The sequence below is a fragment of the Schistocerca piceifrons genome, chromosome 3 (assembly GCF_021461385.2).
Source record: "Schistocerca piceifrons isolate TAMUIC-IGC-003096 chromosome 3, iqSchPice1.1, whole genome shotgun sequence".
NCBI classification, from domain to species: domain Eukaryota; kingdom Metazoa; phylum Arthropoda; class Insecta; order Orthoptera; family Acrididae; genus Schistocerca; species Schistocerca piceifrons.
The window spans coordinates 881,885,527-881,902,464 of record NC_060140.1 but is presented as its reverse complement, the minus strand read 5'-3'; the positions used below and the strand labels follow the sequence as shown (position 1 = coordinate 881,902,464).

Below are 16,938 nucleotides of genomic sequence, written 5' to 3'. Positions count from 1 at the left end.
TTTTCCCAAACTGTAATCGTTTGTGTACAAAGGTACATCACATCTACTGATTTCCATCCAATTCGAATAATTCCTCCATGGTGGGATGAAGGTTTTTTTTTCTTATAGGTTATTGAATTAATCCACAAGAGTATATGAATTGAATGTAAATGAGTGCCAGTGAAGATCTCTGCGCTCTCTGCACATGTCCAGAACAGCTGTGCTCTACGCGGTGAAACATGATCAAAAAGTCGAATGTCACAGATCTATCGGACACAGGCGCTCATCACCAGTCCCAAGGGACGTGAAATTTTCTGGGAAAATTACACAAATTCACGAAAAGAAGAGCTACGTTGATACACTGAAGAGCCAAAGATACTGGTGCACCTGACTAATTTCGTGTAGAGCCCCCTCGAGCGCGCGGAAGAGCCGCAACACGAATGTCACGTATCTATTGGACAACACATCGTGCCGAAAATCGTTTGGGGTGCCGTATTTGCTTACATTTTCGCCGTATATATGGCGAAAATGTAAACAAATACGGCACCCCAAACGATTTTCAGCACGATGTGTTGGGTCCCTTTTTCTCATATCATAATTGCAATAGCAAACACGGAAAAGCTTTGCAATTGCTAATTACGTATGCGAATTCGATATACGTCCTACTCCCGTTTCCCCACTCTCTCTGTCCGTCTCCTACTCCTTCCCCTCTCTTTGTCCATTACCTCCTTCCCCATCTCTCTGACCGTCCCCTCCTCTCCCTATTTCTCTCCACCTCCATCTCCTCCACCGCTCTCTGTTGGTTCGTCTTCTCCTTCCCCTCTCTGCGTCCATTTCCTCCCCCCCCCCCTTCCATCTGCGTATATAGTTCCCCCCTCTCTTACATTAAGCCTTGTTTATTGTTACTGCCAACGAACTCTGGATGAGAGTTGAAGTCACTTAAAATAAATGGGTAAATTGGTTGGTATCATTGGTATCTGAGGTGTGAGAGCTCTCCTGCTGCTGGGTCTGTGAGGACAGCAGCTTCACAGACAGTAATTAGCTCATTTTAATCTGCACACGTGTATTAATACTAAGTTGTGGCGATTCAGATTCCGTAGAGGCAATCTAATCATACGACCTTAAGCCACAATTACGACTTTCCTATTCACTGTTAAATATGACTCCGAGGAAGAAATCAAAACAGCACATAGCTGTTTTTCAAATTTTGTTATATATATATATATATATATATATATATATATATATATATATATATATATATATATATATAAAGGGTGTTTGAAAAAGAACACCCTAGTTTTAAGTATAAATTTAATGAGGAAATTAATGAAAAATTACGTCAATGAGGATTCCTTCAAGTTTTGTTACGTTAGCGGATGTCATCATGGTATCCATTTGTTGCCCTGCACAGGTCAAGATGATATTCCACTTCTTGCCACATATTCTCCAACATTTCAGGTGTAACGTCCCAACCACGGCGACGATTCTTTCCCATAAATGATTGATGTCTCTGGTCTTTTCACTGTACACAACATTTTTTATGTGGCCCCAAAAGAAAGTGAAAGAACACACTGCACATCCAGGTGTGGAGTACACACTGTTGCTGAGTTGCTCTGCACTGCGCTACATGCACCCCTGGACTGAACTGAGGGCGTAGAGGAAAAAAAAAACAGCACTCGTGCCGTGCCGTCTCAAGGTCAAGCAGGCACGCCAACTGCAGGGGAGCCAAATGTGGAGAGTTGATGAATCAAACACGACGAACTAGAATATTGTATGTCACTTTATACAGATTCGAGGATACATTAAAATTAGGAAATTCTTTTTCAAACACCCTGGATATCGTATTCAAATACAGATATAAGTAAACAGGCAGAATATTGCGCTCGGCAACGCCTATACACTGGACTCTTGCTAATCTAGCCATTCTTTGCACATATGGGTCACCAATTAGCGGAAGTGACGGATTGTTGAGAGTGTCTTAAATTTAGTGTAAAATAGGCGTAATACTTTATTATATCCAAAGGGACATTCATTTTCATAGAAAACTAAGTTCTTGAGCGTATACTTATACAGTAGTATCCATATGAAACATGTCTCACATTTTTAGTTGTCACATTGATGATACACGTCAGCTGTATGCTTTATCACACAACGACTTTACAAGCATTAAATCGGTGTTGTATTTGCATAATGCACTCCACCTAGATGTCTGCAGCTTCAGTACCAGCAGTGTGACGTATCTTTACGTTATTTCCCCCTATGTCCTCTTCTTCATCACTTTTATCATAACTTTTCTGCGCAATTTTGATTATCTTTTCGTCTTTTAAAGTTTGGTCGTAAATAGTTTCTCCTACAACATTTTACCCGGCAGCAATGGCTTTCTGTGAAGAAGCACAGTTCACCTTATCTCTAATTTCGAGTTTCTATTTGACATCTAACATACGGTGCTTCCTTTTGGAAGCCTTGATACTGAACAGTAAAAAAGTAACAAATTCAAACATATGTAGTATTATTTAACATTGTATTAAACTAACAACTTTGCTACACACGAGAACTCATTACTGTATGCGTCATCATTTCTGCTTGAGCGACTAGAGGCTGGATGTGAGCCGAATTACTGAGAGGCCGGACCACTGAGGGTCACATTAGCGAGAGCCCAGTGTATAAGGCAACCAGTGTTTGCCACAGTTGTTAGATCGCTTACTGCTGCTACAGTGGCAGGTTATCAAGATTTAAATCAGTTTGAACTTGGTGCTACAGTCGCCACACGACCGATGAGACAAAGCATCTGCGTGAGTGTACCGTGAATATCGGGAATCCGGTAGAACATCAAATCTCCGACATTGCTGTGGCCGGAAAAAGAACGGGACCAACACGTATGAAGAGAATCGTTTAACATGACAGTCGTGCTACCCTTCCGCAGATTGCTGCAGATTTCAGTGCTGGATCATCAGCAACTGTCAGTGTGTGAATCATTCAATGAAACAACATGAATATGGGCTTTCGAAGCTAAAGGCCGACTCATGTACCCCTGATGACTGCACAACGCAAAGCTTTTCGTCTCGCCTCGTGCATTCAACACTGACAATAGACTGTTGATGACTGGAAACATGTTACCTGGTCGGACTAGTGTCGTTTCAAATTGTGTGAGGTGGATGGAGATGTATGAGTATGGAGACAACCACATGAATTCAAGGACCGTGCATGTCAGGAGGGTACTGTTCGACCTTATGCAGGCTCTGTTTTGCTGTGGGGCATGTGCAGTTGGAGTAGTATGGGACCACTGATACGTCTAGATACGTCTTTGACAGACGACAAGCACAAAAGCATCCTGTCTGGTCACCTGCATCCATTCACTTCCATTGTGCATACTCGACGGACTTGGACAATTCCAGCAGGACAATGCGACACCCCACACGTGCAGAATTGCTACAGAGTGGCTCCAGGAACGATCTTCTATGTTTAAACAATTCCGCTGGCCACCAAACTCACCAGACATGAACATTATTGAGCATATCTGGGATGCCATGCAACGTGCTTTTCAGTAGATATATCTGCCCCTCGTACTCTTGAGGGTTTATGGGCAGCCCTGCAGGATTCATGGCGTCAGTTCCCTCCAACACTACTTCAGACAAGTCTAGTCCATACCACATCGTGTTGGGGCACTTCTGTGTGCTCTAGGGGGCCCTACACAATATTAGGCAGCTGTACTAGTTTCTTTGGCTCTTTAGCACTGTCTCTTCTGAACGGCACGTTGCAAGGCATCCCAGATATGCTCAATAATGTTCATATGTGGGGTGTTTGGTCGCCAGCGGAAGTGTTTAAACTCAGAAGAGTGTTGCTGGAGCCAGTCTAGCAATTCTGGAAGTGTGGAGTATTGCATTGTCTGCTGGAATTGCCTAAGTCCTTAGAAATTTACAATGGACATGAATGGATGCAGGTGACCAGACAGGATGCTTACGTACGCGTCACCAGTCACAGTGTTATCTAGACATATCAGAAGTCCCATATCACTCCAACTGCACACGCCCCACACCATTACAGTGCCTCCACCAGCTTGAACAGCCCTTGCTGACATGCAGGTCCATGGATTTGTGAGACTGTCTCCATACTCGTACACGTCCATCCGCGCGATACAATTTGAAATGAGACTCGTCTGACCAGGCAACATGTTTCCAGTTATCAACAGTCCAATGTCGGTGTTCACAGTTCGAGGCGAGGCATAAAAATTTGTGTCTTGCAGCCATCAAAGATAAACGAGTGGGTCTTCGGCTCCAAAAGCCCATACCGATGATGTCTCATTGAATGGTTCGCACGCTGACACTTGTTGATGGTCCAGCGCTGAAATCTGGAGCAGTTTGCGGAAGGGCTGCACTTCTGTTACGTTAAACGATTCTCTTCAGTCGTCGTTGGTCCCGTTCTTGCAGGATCTTTTTCTGGACGCGGAAATGTCAGAGATTTGATGTGTTAGCGGATTCCTTATTTTCATGGTACACTCGTCAAATGATCGTACACGAAAATCCCCAGTTTATCGCTACCTCCGACATGTTGTGTCCCATCGCTCGTGCGCCGACTGTAAGACCAGGTTCAAACTGACTTAAATCTTGATGATCTACCATTGCAGCAGTAGTAAGTGATCAAACAATTTGTTGTCTTACGTAGGGGTTGCCGACCGCAGCGCCGTATTCTTTACATAAGTCTTTATTTGAATAATTCAGCCTATACCAGTTTCTATGGCTCTTTAGTGTATAAAATGTAGCCTAGCAATAGCAAGAAAAGCGTTTCTGAAGAAGAGATACTTGTTAACATTGAATGTAGATTTAACGGTCAGGAATTCTTTCTGAAAGTACTTGGATAGGGTGTGCCATGTATGGAAGTGAAACACGGACAATAAACAGTGTAGAGAAAAAGAGAACAAAAGATTTTGAAATTTGGTGCTGTAGAAGAATGCTGAAGATTAGATGGGTAGATCACGTAACTAACGAGAAAGTACTGAATGGAATTGGGGAGAAAAGAAATTTGTGGCACAACCTGACGAGAAGAAGGGATTGGTTCATAGTACGCATTCTGAGACATCAGGGGATCACCAATTTAGTGTGAGGGGGTAAAAATCGTAGATGGAGGCCAAGAGTTGGATACAGTAAACAGATTCAGAGAGGTTGCAGTATTTATTTGGAAATGGAGAGGCTTGCACAGGATAGAGTAACATGGAGAGCTGCACCAAACGGGAGTTTGGTCTGAAGACTCGACCAATAGTTACACCCCACAACCTCCATTAAACACCAATGCCAGCCACGTAATGGCTCCGTGGTCAGATATATGGACGCTACCTGCCAAGCTCGTGCACACCCACTAAAGTCTGACACTCACCTAGAACTCTAGAGAATGCCACACATAGAAATGATTGTTTATATTCTTGTATGCTTTATGTACTAGGAAAACAACTTTGTTGATCATTAAAGTTCACTAATTATGGACTTTGCAAATGCTGAAGACGTCTAAACACCGTCTTCTCACCATAGCACCCACGGCGGGCCTCCTACGCTAGCTGACTTATTTACTTCATGGCCTGTAAGAAGCTGCACGGAAATTGTTATAACACCCAGGGCTTTCAGGCACTTAGCCGCAGGAGTGGAGTTCACACATTTCCACTGCTCATTTCCTGCTCCCGTACTCCCAATAACAGCTGCTGCTCGCTACTAGGACTTTTCACACACTAATTTCCAGCCAGCCGGAGTGGCCGAGCGGTTCTAGGCGCTACAGTCTGGAGCTGCGCGATCGCTACGTCGCAGGTTCGAATCCTGCCGCGGGCATGGATGTGTGTGATGTCCTTAGGTTAGTTAGGTTTAAGTAGTTCTAAGTTCTTGGGGACTGATGACCTCAGAAGTTGAGCCCCATAGTGCTCAGAGCCATTTGACCCAACTAATTTCCAGTGGGAACTGGAGTACGCCTGTCTCTACGTGAGAGAAGTAGGTTCCGGACACAGACCACTTTAGACATTTTAGGGGAACACTAAGTCCCCAGGTAGATGCTAGAAAAAACTCCCACCCTGGAACTGTCAAAGTCCTGTGGTGTGGCCAGCAATGTTATGTTGCAACTGACCAGTACAAAAGTACCCACACTCACAAAGAATGCTGCATAACCCATTTATTTTTAGAATACTGAGAAAGTGCAAGCACTCTACAGAGGAGATTGCTCGTAAATCACACCTGTGACCATTTCTAGAATATTGCTCAAGTGTGTGGGATCTGTACCAGGTACGACTGAGAGGGATATTGAACATATACAGAGAAGAGCAGCACGAATGGTCACATGTTTGTTTAACCCACGAGAGAGTGTCACAGAGATTGTGAATGAACTGAACAGGAAGATTCTTGAAGATATACGTGAATTATCCCGAGAAAGTCTATTAACAAACTTTCAAGAACCGGTTTTAAATGGTTACTCTAGGACTATAATACAACCACGTACGTATCACTCACATGGGGATCACGAAGATAAGATTAATTAATGCATGCACAGAGGCATCGAAACAATCATTCTTCCTGTACTCCATACGTGGATGGTACAGAAGAAACCTTAAAACTGGTACAATGGAACACACGCTCAGCTATGCACCTCACGGTGGTTTGCAGAGCATAGTTGTATATGTAGATGTTTGAAAGAGTATCTTCTACTAGCCACATCTTAACCTTTATCTTGAAAGGCGGCCAGAAAATGTGTTAAGTGTTTTGTCATTCCAGAACTGATCCCCACAACCTCTTTACGGAGTCCTCTCTTAATGAAAGTGTTTTCGTGTCATTCACAGTAGCCAATCCTGTGTTGCACATTCTCTAGACATTCTAATATTTTAGAATTTGCACCAGCTGTGTTGCGGCTTGTTGCTTCAGATACGCACTCTCGCCCTGAGCGCTGTGGAGACGACCGCAGCCTCCATGGGTTTCACGCTGGCGCTGCTCGGGCTGCACCCAGAGTGGCAGGACGCGGCGCAGAGGCAGCTGGACGACGTGTTCGGGTCTGGAGGCGACTACCTCAGGCCAGCCACTGTGTCTGACCTCTCCCAGCTCACGGTCATAGATGCCATTGTTAAGGTATGCACTAGAATGACTTATCAGCGTAACTTACAGTTATAGATGTTGTACAAACCCTTTATTTTCTTTTCATTAGATGCACCAAGTCCAGCCATCTGGTCGAAAGTCGTGTCTTACTCCATTCTCTGTTACTGATCCACTGCCACGTCCTTCACCTGCTATGACTGCCGTTTTATGTCCAAGTTATTGATAACCTTCTGCTCTCCTTTTTGTTTAGAATGTGTTTCAAAATGAACAAATGATGTACCATAAATATGGGAATGTGTTTTTCTTCGGCATATCTAGTACGACGACTTGTAAGGCCGATATAGTCTCGTTTGTTCTGAAATTATTCACGAAATCCAAACTGTTCTTCCACCAGACTAGCAGCAGTCTTTAGATACTCGTGTACAATTATCATTTGAAGCTAAATGCTGTACAGGGTGTATAAAATACGTATCCGAAACTTTAGGGATTGATTCTTGAATTCAAAACAATACAAAAAATTCATATGATTATTGGTCGAAAAATCCTTTTCCTTAGGGAGGTGTGAAAGGAATTCCCTTCGTTGACTCCTGGTGTACAATTTACCTCAAATGCGTTGTTTTTCTCACTTTCTTGTTTACAGTTGTCATGGTATTTGTTTTGTTTTGTCTCATCGTAGTTTGTTCTCTTAAGAATAAGTTCCATCATGACATTTCACAACGCTGTATTCAGTGTCTGAAATGATGGGCATGCACTACATGTACAGATCAGCAGATGCAAATGAGGACGCAACATGCTAACTTTGTGCTGAGAAGCAGTTACCCGTTGCTAGAACCTTGGTAATGTAATTTGGGTGCATGGATCCTGAGAAATCAGTACCCAGAACAACCACCTCTGGCCGTAATAACTGCCTTGATACGCCTGGGCATTGAGTCAAACAGAACTTGGATGGTGTGTACAGGTACATCTGCCCATGCAGCTTCAACGCAATGCTACAGTTCATCAAGACTAGTGACTGGCGTATTGTGAGGAGCCAGTTGCTCGGCCACTATTGACCAGACGTTTTCAATTGGTGAGAGATCTGGAGGATGTGCTGGCCAGGGCAGGAGTCGAACATTTTCTGTGCCTAGAAGGGCCCGTACAGGACATACAACATGCGGTAGTGCATTATCCTGCTGAAATGTAGGGTTTCGCAGGGATAGAATGAACGGTAGAGCCACGGGTCGTAATACATCTGAAAAGTAACGTCCAACATTCAAAGTGCCGTCAATGCGAACATGAGGTGACCGAGACGTGTAACCAATGGCACTCCATACCATCACGTCGGATGATACGCCAGTATGGCGATAACGAATACATGCTTACAATGTGCTTTCAACGCGATGTCGCCAAACATGGATGCGACCCTCATGATGCTGTAAACAGAACCTGGATTCATCCGTAATAATGGCTTTTTGACATTCGTGCACCCAGGTTCGTCGTTGAGTACACCATCACAGGCACTCCTGTCTGTGATGCAGTGTCGAGGGTAACCACAGCCATGGTCTCCGAACTGATAGGCCATGCTGCTGCAAACGTCATCGAACTGTTCGTGCAAATGGTTGTTGTCTCGCAGACGACCCCATCTATTGACTCAGGGATCGAGACGTGGCTGCACGATCCGTTACAGCCATGCGGATAAGATGCCTGTCATCGCGACTGCTAGTGATACGAGGCCGTTGGGATCCAGCACGGCGTTCCGTATTACCCTCTTGAATCCACCGATTCCATATTCTGCTAACAGTGATTGGATCTCGTCCAACGCGAGCAGCAATATCGCGATACGACAAACTGCAATCGCTATAGGCTACAATCCGACCTTTATCAAAGTCGGAAACGTGATGGTACGCATTTCTCCTCCTTACACGAGGTATTCCAACAACGTTTCACCAGGCAACGCCGGTCAACGGCTGTTTGCGTATGAGAAATCAGTTAGAAACTTTCCTCATTTCAGCACGTAGTAGGTTTCGCCACCGGCGCCAACCTTGTGTGAATGCCCTGAAAAGCTAATAATTTGCATATCACAGCATCTTATTCCTGTCGGTTAAATTTCGCGTCTGTAGCACGTCATCTTCGTGGTGTAGCAATTTTAATGGCCAGTAGTGTAGTAAATTGACAAACAATTGTGGAGGAGGAGAGCACACAATATAAGTCATAACCACTTTGAAACACCGACATATGCTGCATATTGACAATATGGATCCTACACATTTATTACTGTCGTTACCGCAGCCACTGACACTTCCATCAGTACGGAATAAATCGTTTGAAAATCGAGATACTTCTATGTAAAGCAATACAGAGTTGTTGAGTGAAAAGATCCTGCTGAGAATTGAAGATGCATAGCTATTGTGGTGGTGTTATGTGTACTTCTTGTAACTAATAAACATCTTTCTTTAGTATTATCTTTACACAGAATTGACCACTGACTAAAAATGTGTTATTACATTGTTGTTCCTGATCATTTTCAACATGAAGAATTTTTGAACGGATAATACTTCAGTGCAACTTAGCAAAAACACTTTCCTGGACTTTTGTTGATACATAAATTTAGTTTGTCACATGCCATGAATCAGTAAAATCGTATGTTCTGAACATCGTGGTAATAATCCTTTTTGTAGTAATGAAAATGTACACAATACCTTTTGTTGTCTTCTTCTGCAACTGCTTTTATTATGCTTCCCAATGTAATAAAATAGCTGGTACTTTGTACACAATCTGATGCTTTGCTTAATATTGCACTAATAATTTGAAGCACTTTATATAGACCTATGTATTACCAGCTTATAATATGAAAATGTTTCTGGTTAAATGTCACGGTATGTGGAAAGGACACACTAAGTGTGTACTGAAATAACAACACTGTAATAAAGTCGTTTTTTTTAAACACTTAATTTTTATTACTTAACTTGCACAAGAGGTCGGCGAATCATGATTTTTATAATATGTCCGCCACTAGGAAAAATAGAATTTACTGAACTTTACCACAGAAATAATTACTTCAGTCGCTTTGTTGAGTTGAGCCGCGTATTGCAGCCTCTGACGAGATTTTGCTACCGATTGATGAGATTAGATTAGATTAGTTTTTTGTTCCATAGATCCGTGCTGAGGAGATCATCGTGGATGTGGAACATGTCACTTTTTTTAAAGCTGAAATAACAGTACTAATAGTATGAGTATATACAATACATCATTTGTTTCTATTTAAAAAATTCGTCGATGGAGTAGAAGGAGTTGGCCACTAGTAAGTCTTTCAGGCTTCTTTTAAACTGATCTTTATTTGTAACTAAATTTTTTATGTTTGCTGGCAAATTATTGAAGATGAGTGTTCCTGGGAAGTGAACCCCTTTTTGAACTAAAGTAAGTGCTTTTAAGTCCTTGTGCAGATCATTTTTGTTCCTGGTATTGTATGTATGAACTGAGCTGTTTGTTGGAAAAACAGATATATTATTTAGGACAAATTTCATTAAGGAGTAAATATACTGAGAGGCAGTAGTTAGTATACCCAGTTCTTTGAAGACGTTTCTACAGGACGTCCGTGAATTTACTCGACAAATAATACATATTACACACTTTTGGACTCTGAAAACTTTTGTTTGACTTGAAGAGTTACCCCAAAATATTATACTATATGATATTATGGAATGAAAGTAGGCAAAGTATGCAAGCTTTTTCATTTTTATGTCGCCTATGTCTACTAACACTCGAATTGCAAATACAGATTTGTTAAGGTGTTCCTGCAGTTCTGTGGTGTGCTCCTCCCAACTGAATTTATTATCAAGTTGTAATCCCAGGCATTTAAGACTGTCAACCTCTTCTATCTGCTCTTCTTGATACTTTATGCATATGCTGGATGGAGACCTCTTATAGGTTCTGAATTGCATATAGTGAGTGTTTTTGAAGTTTAATGTCAGTGAGTTGGCTTTAAACCATTTATTAATATCCATGAAAATATCATTAGCAGATCTTTCTAGAACTACACTCGACAAACTATTTGTTGCAATACTTGTGTCATCTGCAAACAAAACGAACTCTGCTTCTGGCAGTGTAACTGATGAGAGATCATTAATGTACACAAGAAAAAGCAATGGCCCTAAAATGGATCTTTGTGGGACACCACATGTAATTTCTTCCCATTCTGATGATAACTGATGACTTAATTCACGAGTCCCTTGCACTGACACCCTTTGTTTCCTGTTAGCAAGGCATGACTTGAACCATTTTGCAGCGCTGCCCATGACACCATAGAATTCTAATTTATTTAAAAGGATGTTGTGGTTCACACAATCAAATGCCTTTGACAAATCACAGAAAATACCTGCTGCTTGTAGTGTGTTATTTAATGAATTAAGTACATTTTCACTGTAGGTGTAAATAGCCTTCTCAATATCAGAACCCTTCAGAAATCCAAACTGTGTTCTCGGTAATATGTTATTTGTGGTCAGATGGTTGAGAAGCTGCCTGTACATTACTTTTTCTAAAATTTTTGAGAATGCTGGGAAAAGTGAAATCGGTCTGTAGTTTCATGGTATCTCTTTATCCCCTTTCTTGAATAGAGGCTTAACATTTGCATATTTTAGCCAGTCAGGAAATGTCCCAGTTGTAATTGATTGGTTACACAAGTTACTTAGAATTGTAGTAAACTCACAAGAACATGCCTTAATTAACTTGGTTGATATTTCATCACAACCACTAGAATGCTTTGTCTTTAAAGATTTTATTATGAAAGTTATTTCTTTTGATGAAGTGAGTGACATATTTATGTACATGAAGCTATTTGTAAAGGCTAGTTTCAGATATTCAAGGGCATTATTTACTGATCCTGACAATCCCATTCTATAAGTAATGGATATAAAGTACATGTTAAATAGATTTGCCACACTATGCCCATCGGTTACTAATGTGTCATCTACCCTTAATGCTATTTGCTCCTGCCGGCCAGAGTGGCCGTGCGATTCTAGGAGCTACAGTCTGGATTGAAGCGACCGCTACGGTCGCAGGTTCGAATCCTGCATCGGGCATGAATGTGTGCGATGCCCTTAGGTTAGTTAGGTTTAATTAGTTCTAAGTTCTAGGCGACTGATGGCCTCAGAAGTTAAGTCGCATAGTGCTCAGAGCCAACTATTTGCTCCTGTTCCTTTCTGGTTCTACCAGTCTCCTCTTTCACTATATCCCATATTGTTTTCATTTTGTTCCCTGACATTGCTGTCTTCTTTTCATAGTGCGTTTGCCTAGACGTCTGAATTACTTTTTGTAATATTTTACAGTATTCCTTGTATTTAGCTAAATCATCAGCATTGTAGCTATTCTTGGTCGACAGATACATTTTCCTTCTTGTCTTACAGGAAATCTTTATTCCTTGAGTAATCCATGGTTTTATAATAGACTTCTGTTTAATTTGAGTAACTTTTAGGGGAAAATAGTTTTCAAACATGGTACTGACATTGTTCATGAATGTGTTATATTTTTCATTCATGTCAGGAGCACTATAAACACCTTTCCACTTCATAACTTTGAGCAGTTTTCTAAAACACTCAATTTTTGGTTGATTGACTGCTCTCCTGTACTCAGATTTAGCAGTCTTGATAATCTGCTTAGAATTTACATCTAAAACAAGGAGTTGCATGTCATGATCTGATAGTCCATTTATTACAGGTTTTATGATATGATTTTGTTCCTTTGATTTGTCTATAAAAATGTTATCAGTGGCTGTCCTTGAGGATTTAGTGTTCCTAGTTGGAAAGTTTACAGTATGAGTTAGATTGAAAGACAACATTACTAACTGCAGTAAATTTTTACTGGAAGATTGCATTGAAAATCTGTATTAGAGTCACCAGCAATCAAAATTTCTTTGTTTCTTCCTGTTAAATAACCCATAAGAGCTTCTAGATGATTTATGAATAGATTATAATTTCTTGCAGGTGCTCGGTTGATAGTTACTATTATATAGGATCTGTTATGGAACTCACTTCTGTTGCACATGCTTCTAGATGCTGCTCTAAACAGAATTTATTGATGTCAATGTTCTTGAATTTATGGCAGTTTTTAATAAATTTGGCAACTCTTCCTCCATTCAGCAGCTTTTACACAGTGGCTTCCAAGTCGTAATTCCCATTGTAATATTTGGCCAGTACAGTGTGTAATGCTGCAACGTAATGTCTGCCTCCTTCACAGCAAACAACGTCTTCCCACTGGCCCTCGTAATAACATTCCCACTTCTGCTTGGTTGACAAACAGCTGCTTCACACTGTAGAATTATGTCTAGCAATAATTTCTGGTCCATCTCAGCCATTTGACAATGATTGTGCTCCTTTTAATCACCACACAATTCAGTACGTGGGCATCACACATGCTACTTCACAACCCTTCCGACTCACAAAGAGAACTGTTCTGGAACTTTCTGTCGCAACATTCCTCCCCTTACTCTTCCACGGATAAGTCCCTTTAGATTGAAACTTAAGCCTTTACTCGTTGCAGCTTTAATTAAAAAGGTTCATAATACTTTTGAAACTAACATTTACTTAACAATATATAGAGATTAATAGGAAAAACCATTATTTACAGCTATACATTTTGGAGACAGTTACAGATTATTGGTTGCGTACTTCGCAGCCTGGTGGCAGCACCTTACAGCGGCGAGCTGCCATACTTTACCCTGCTGCCGTTGGATGGCATACACGTCCTCAGGGCTCTATCATCTCACTGCTTGCATTGTACAGGTTTTTACAACTGCTCTGCTATTGCTCGTATTTTTCCTAAGTTATGACAGAGAATAGCGAAATAACTTCTACGCAATGAAATTGAAGAATTCCTACCCTGTGTGACGTATACTGGTGTCGTTACAGAGTCTACACAACGTACAAGCGCTGGAGCTTCAAGAAGGGGTTCCTCATACTGTGGATGAAATTCCGTCAGCTAGTACTAGGAGAACTTCTAGAAGGGAAGGCCTTGTTCACGTGACGGCCAGAAAATCTTCCATATCCATATCACTTTCGATGCGTGCAAGGATAGAATGAGGTAAATTTTCAGCCAAGAATAACTTTCTGCCTACGATGTTGCTCACTATGGAGTCCTTGCGTAAAACGTTCTCTGTTTGCTCCCTGCGTCAAATTCGAATAAAATTCCAAATTTTCGATGATTAGCTCCATCATCGTCGTCAGGGGCTAAAAGTGACTGCCGTGAACTGGTGACGCTTCTTCTTTTGTACCCACAGCAAAGCATCTCATTAGCTGTATTACATCAGGCTGTCTACAGCGGAATGGTCCTCCACGTCCATAGATTTTGTTTCCGCTCGGTTTCCAGCGTTGCCTACAGCGCCATCTCTCACGCCAGGCGATAAACTGCGAGAAGTCTTCCTCTCTGCTTCATATTCATCAAAAACACGCTTCCATGCATTGCCAAGTGCATAGCCGGAGTCTCTATTGATGTCATTTTCACAAAGACTACCTTCAACTGCTTCCCTCATCACAGAGTGCCAATAGCTTAAATACAGTAATATGGATAAATCAGAGGTGGCAGACCACAACCTGTTAAATAAGTAGATTTTGTTTGAACAAGCAAGAATACTTGCTCACGTCTCAACCTACTGGGACTCTGGTGAAAAAGTTCCATATCTAACATCTGACTGTCCTTTAGTAACAATCCGATTAGGTGCTGGGCTCGATTTCCAGTCCAACACAAAAGTTTCCGTCACATCATTTCAAGTTTTAAACAAGTGCACACCTTGTCGCTTGTGAATGAAGCTATATTTAATATCTTTCGTAGTTAATGAATAAGGACTGTAGTAGTTGAATGAGAGTTCAAGTCCAGTACAAGGATTTCGTCATTTAGTTTCAATTTGAGACCTGTTAGTGAGATTCCCTACGTCTCTTTATGCTTAGTCAGCAAAGGTGATCGGTACCGATTGAGACTCTCGGTCAGCCACGAAGGATTTGCTTCGTTACCATTGGCAGTAGGTACTGGGTTTGAATCCACATGCAGATCAAAACTGTTCGGTATTTCATTTAAAGTTCAGACATGTGTGTAGCTAGCTGCTGATGAACCCTTTTCATCTACTTCTACATGTATACTCTGCAAATCACACTTAAGAGGCTGCAAGAGGGTTTTCAGCGAACCACCTTCACAATAATTCTCTGTTATTCCAATCTCGAACAGCGAGTGGAAAAAACGAACACCAAAATTTTTCCGTGCGAACTCTGATTCCCCATATTTTATTCTGACGATCGTTTCTCCCTATGTAGGTCGGTGTCTACAAAATATTTTCGCGTTCGGAGGTGAAAGTAGACGATTGAAATTTCGTGAGAAGATTCTGCCGCAACTAAAAATGCCTTCGTTTCAATTATGTCCATCCCAAATCCTGTGTCATGTCAGTTACACCATCTCCCCTATTTCTCGATAATGCAAAACGTTCTTGTACTTTCTGAATGTACTCCATTAATCCTATCTGGTAAGTACCACACACCGCACACCAATATTCCAAAAGATAACGGGCAAGCGCATTGTAGACAGTCTCTTTAGCAGATCTGTTGCATCTTCTAAGTATTCTGCTAGTAAAACGCAGTCATTCGTTTGTCTTCCTCAAAACATTTCCTATGTGTTCCTTCCATTTTAAGTTGTTCTTAATTGTAATTCCTAAATATTTAGTTGAATTTACGGCCTTTACATTTGAATGATTTTTCTTGTACCCGATGTTTAAAGTATTCGTTTTAGCACTCTTGTGGATGACCCCACACTTTTCATTATTTAGAGTCAATTGCCAATTTTCGCACCCTACAGATATCTTTTCAAAATCGCTTTGCAATTTGTTTTGATGTTCTGATTTTACTAGACGATAAACGATAGCATCATCTGCAAACAACGTAAGACGGCCGCTCAGATTGTCTCCTAAATCGTTTATGTAGATAAGGAACAGCAGACGGCCTGTAACACTACCCTTTAGATATTTCATATCACTTTGCACTAGATAATAAGGGCATTAGTCGACAGTCGAAATGCACATAGATCCACCTGCTCATGAACACCTTAGATATTTTATTTCACTCTGTGCTAGATAACAAGGGCATTAGGTGACAATAGAGCTGCACATACGTTAATGGGAAAAAATAATTAATACAGCGTAATGACTTTCGAGAATATATTGGTCTGGGTAACATATTTAAGAGATTACCATTGCAAGAGCACAGGTTAAGGTAGGCGCCAGATAAGCCGATGTGAAATTTTGGTGCATTAATAATCAGTGCAACGCCAGAATGTTGAATGCAAGCGTGGAAACGTGCATGAATTATGTCGCACAGGTGCCGGATGTCAGTTTACGGTATGGAGTTTCAGGCTTGTTGCACTTGGTCGGTCAATACTGGTTATGGATGACACTGAAGTTGTTGTTTGATGATGTCTACTACACTACTGGCCATTAAAATTGCTACACCACGAAGATGACGTGCTACACACCCGAAATTTAACCGACAGGAAGAAGATGCTGTGATATGCAAATTATTAGCTTTTCAGAGCATTCACACAAGGTTGGCGCCAGTGGCGACACCTACAACGTGCTCACATGAGGAAAGTTTCCAACCGATTTCTCATACACAAACAGCAGTTGACCGGCGTTGCCTGGTGAAATGTTGTGATGCCTCTTATAAGGAGGAGAAATGCGTACCATCACGTTTCCGACTTTGGTAAAGGTCGGATTGTAGCCTATCGCGATTGCGGTTTATCGTATCGCGACATTGCTGCTCACGTTGGTCGAGATCCAGTGACTGTTGGCAGAATATGGAATCGGTGGGTTCAGAAGTGCAATACGGAACGCCGTGCTGGATCCCAAGGGCTCTTATCACTAGCAGTCGAAATGACAGCCATCTTATAC

The 16,938-nt window shown here is 41.6% G+C and overlaps 1 protein-coding gene across 1 annotated transcript in view; it reads left to right on the top strand.

The window, feature by feature from the left end:
* Positions 1-16,938, top strand: part of LOC124789147 (cytochrome P450 4C1-like) — a 130,207-nt gene that overhangs the window by 109,329 nt on the left and 3,940 nt on the right. Inside the window, exon 5 of the mRNA XM_047256441.1 lies at positions 6,873-7,073. Coding sequence (XP_047112397.1) covers positions 6,873-7,073 — 201 coding nt within the window. The remainder of the gene's footprint in view (positions 1-6,872; positions 7,074-16,938) is intronic.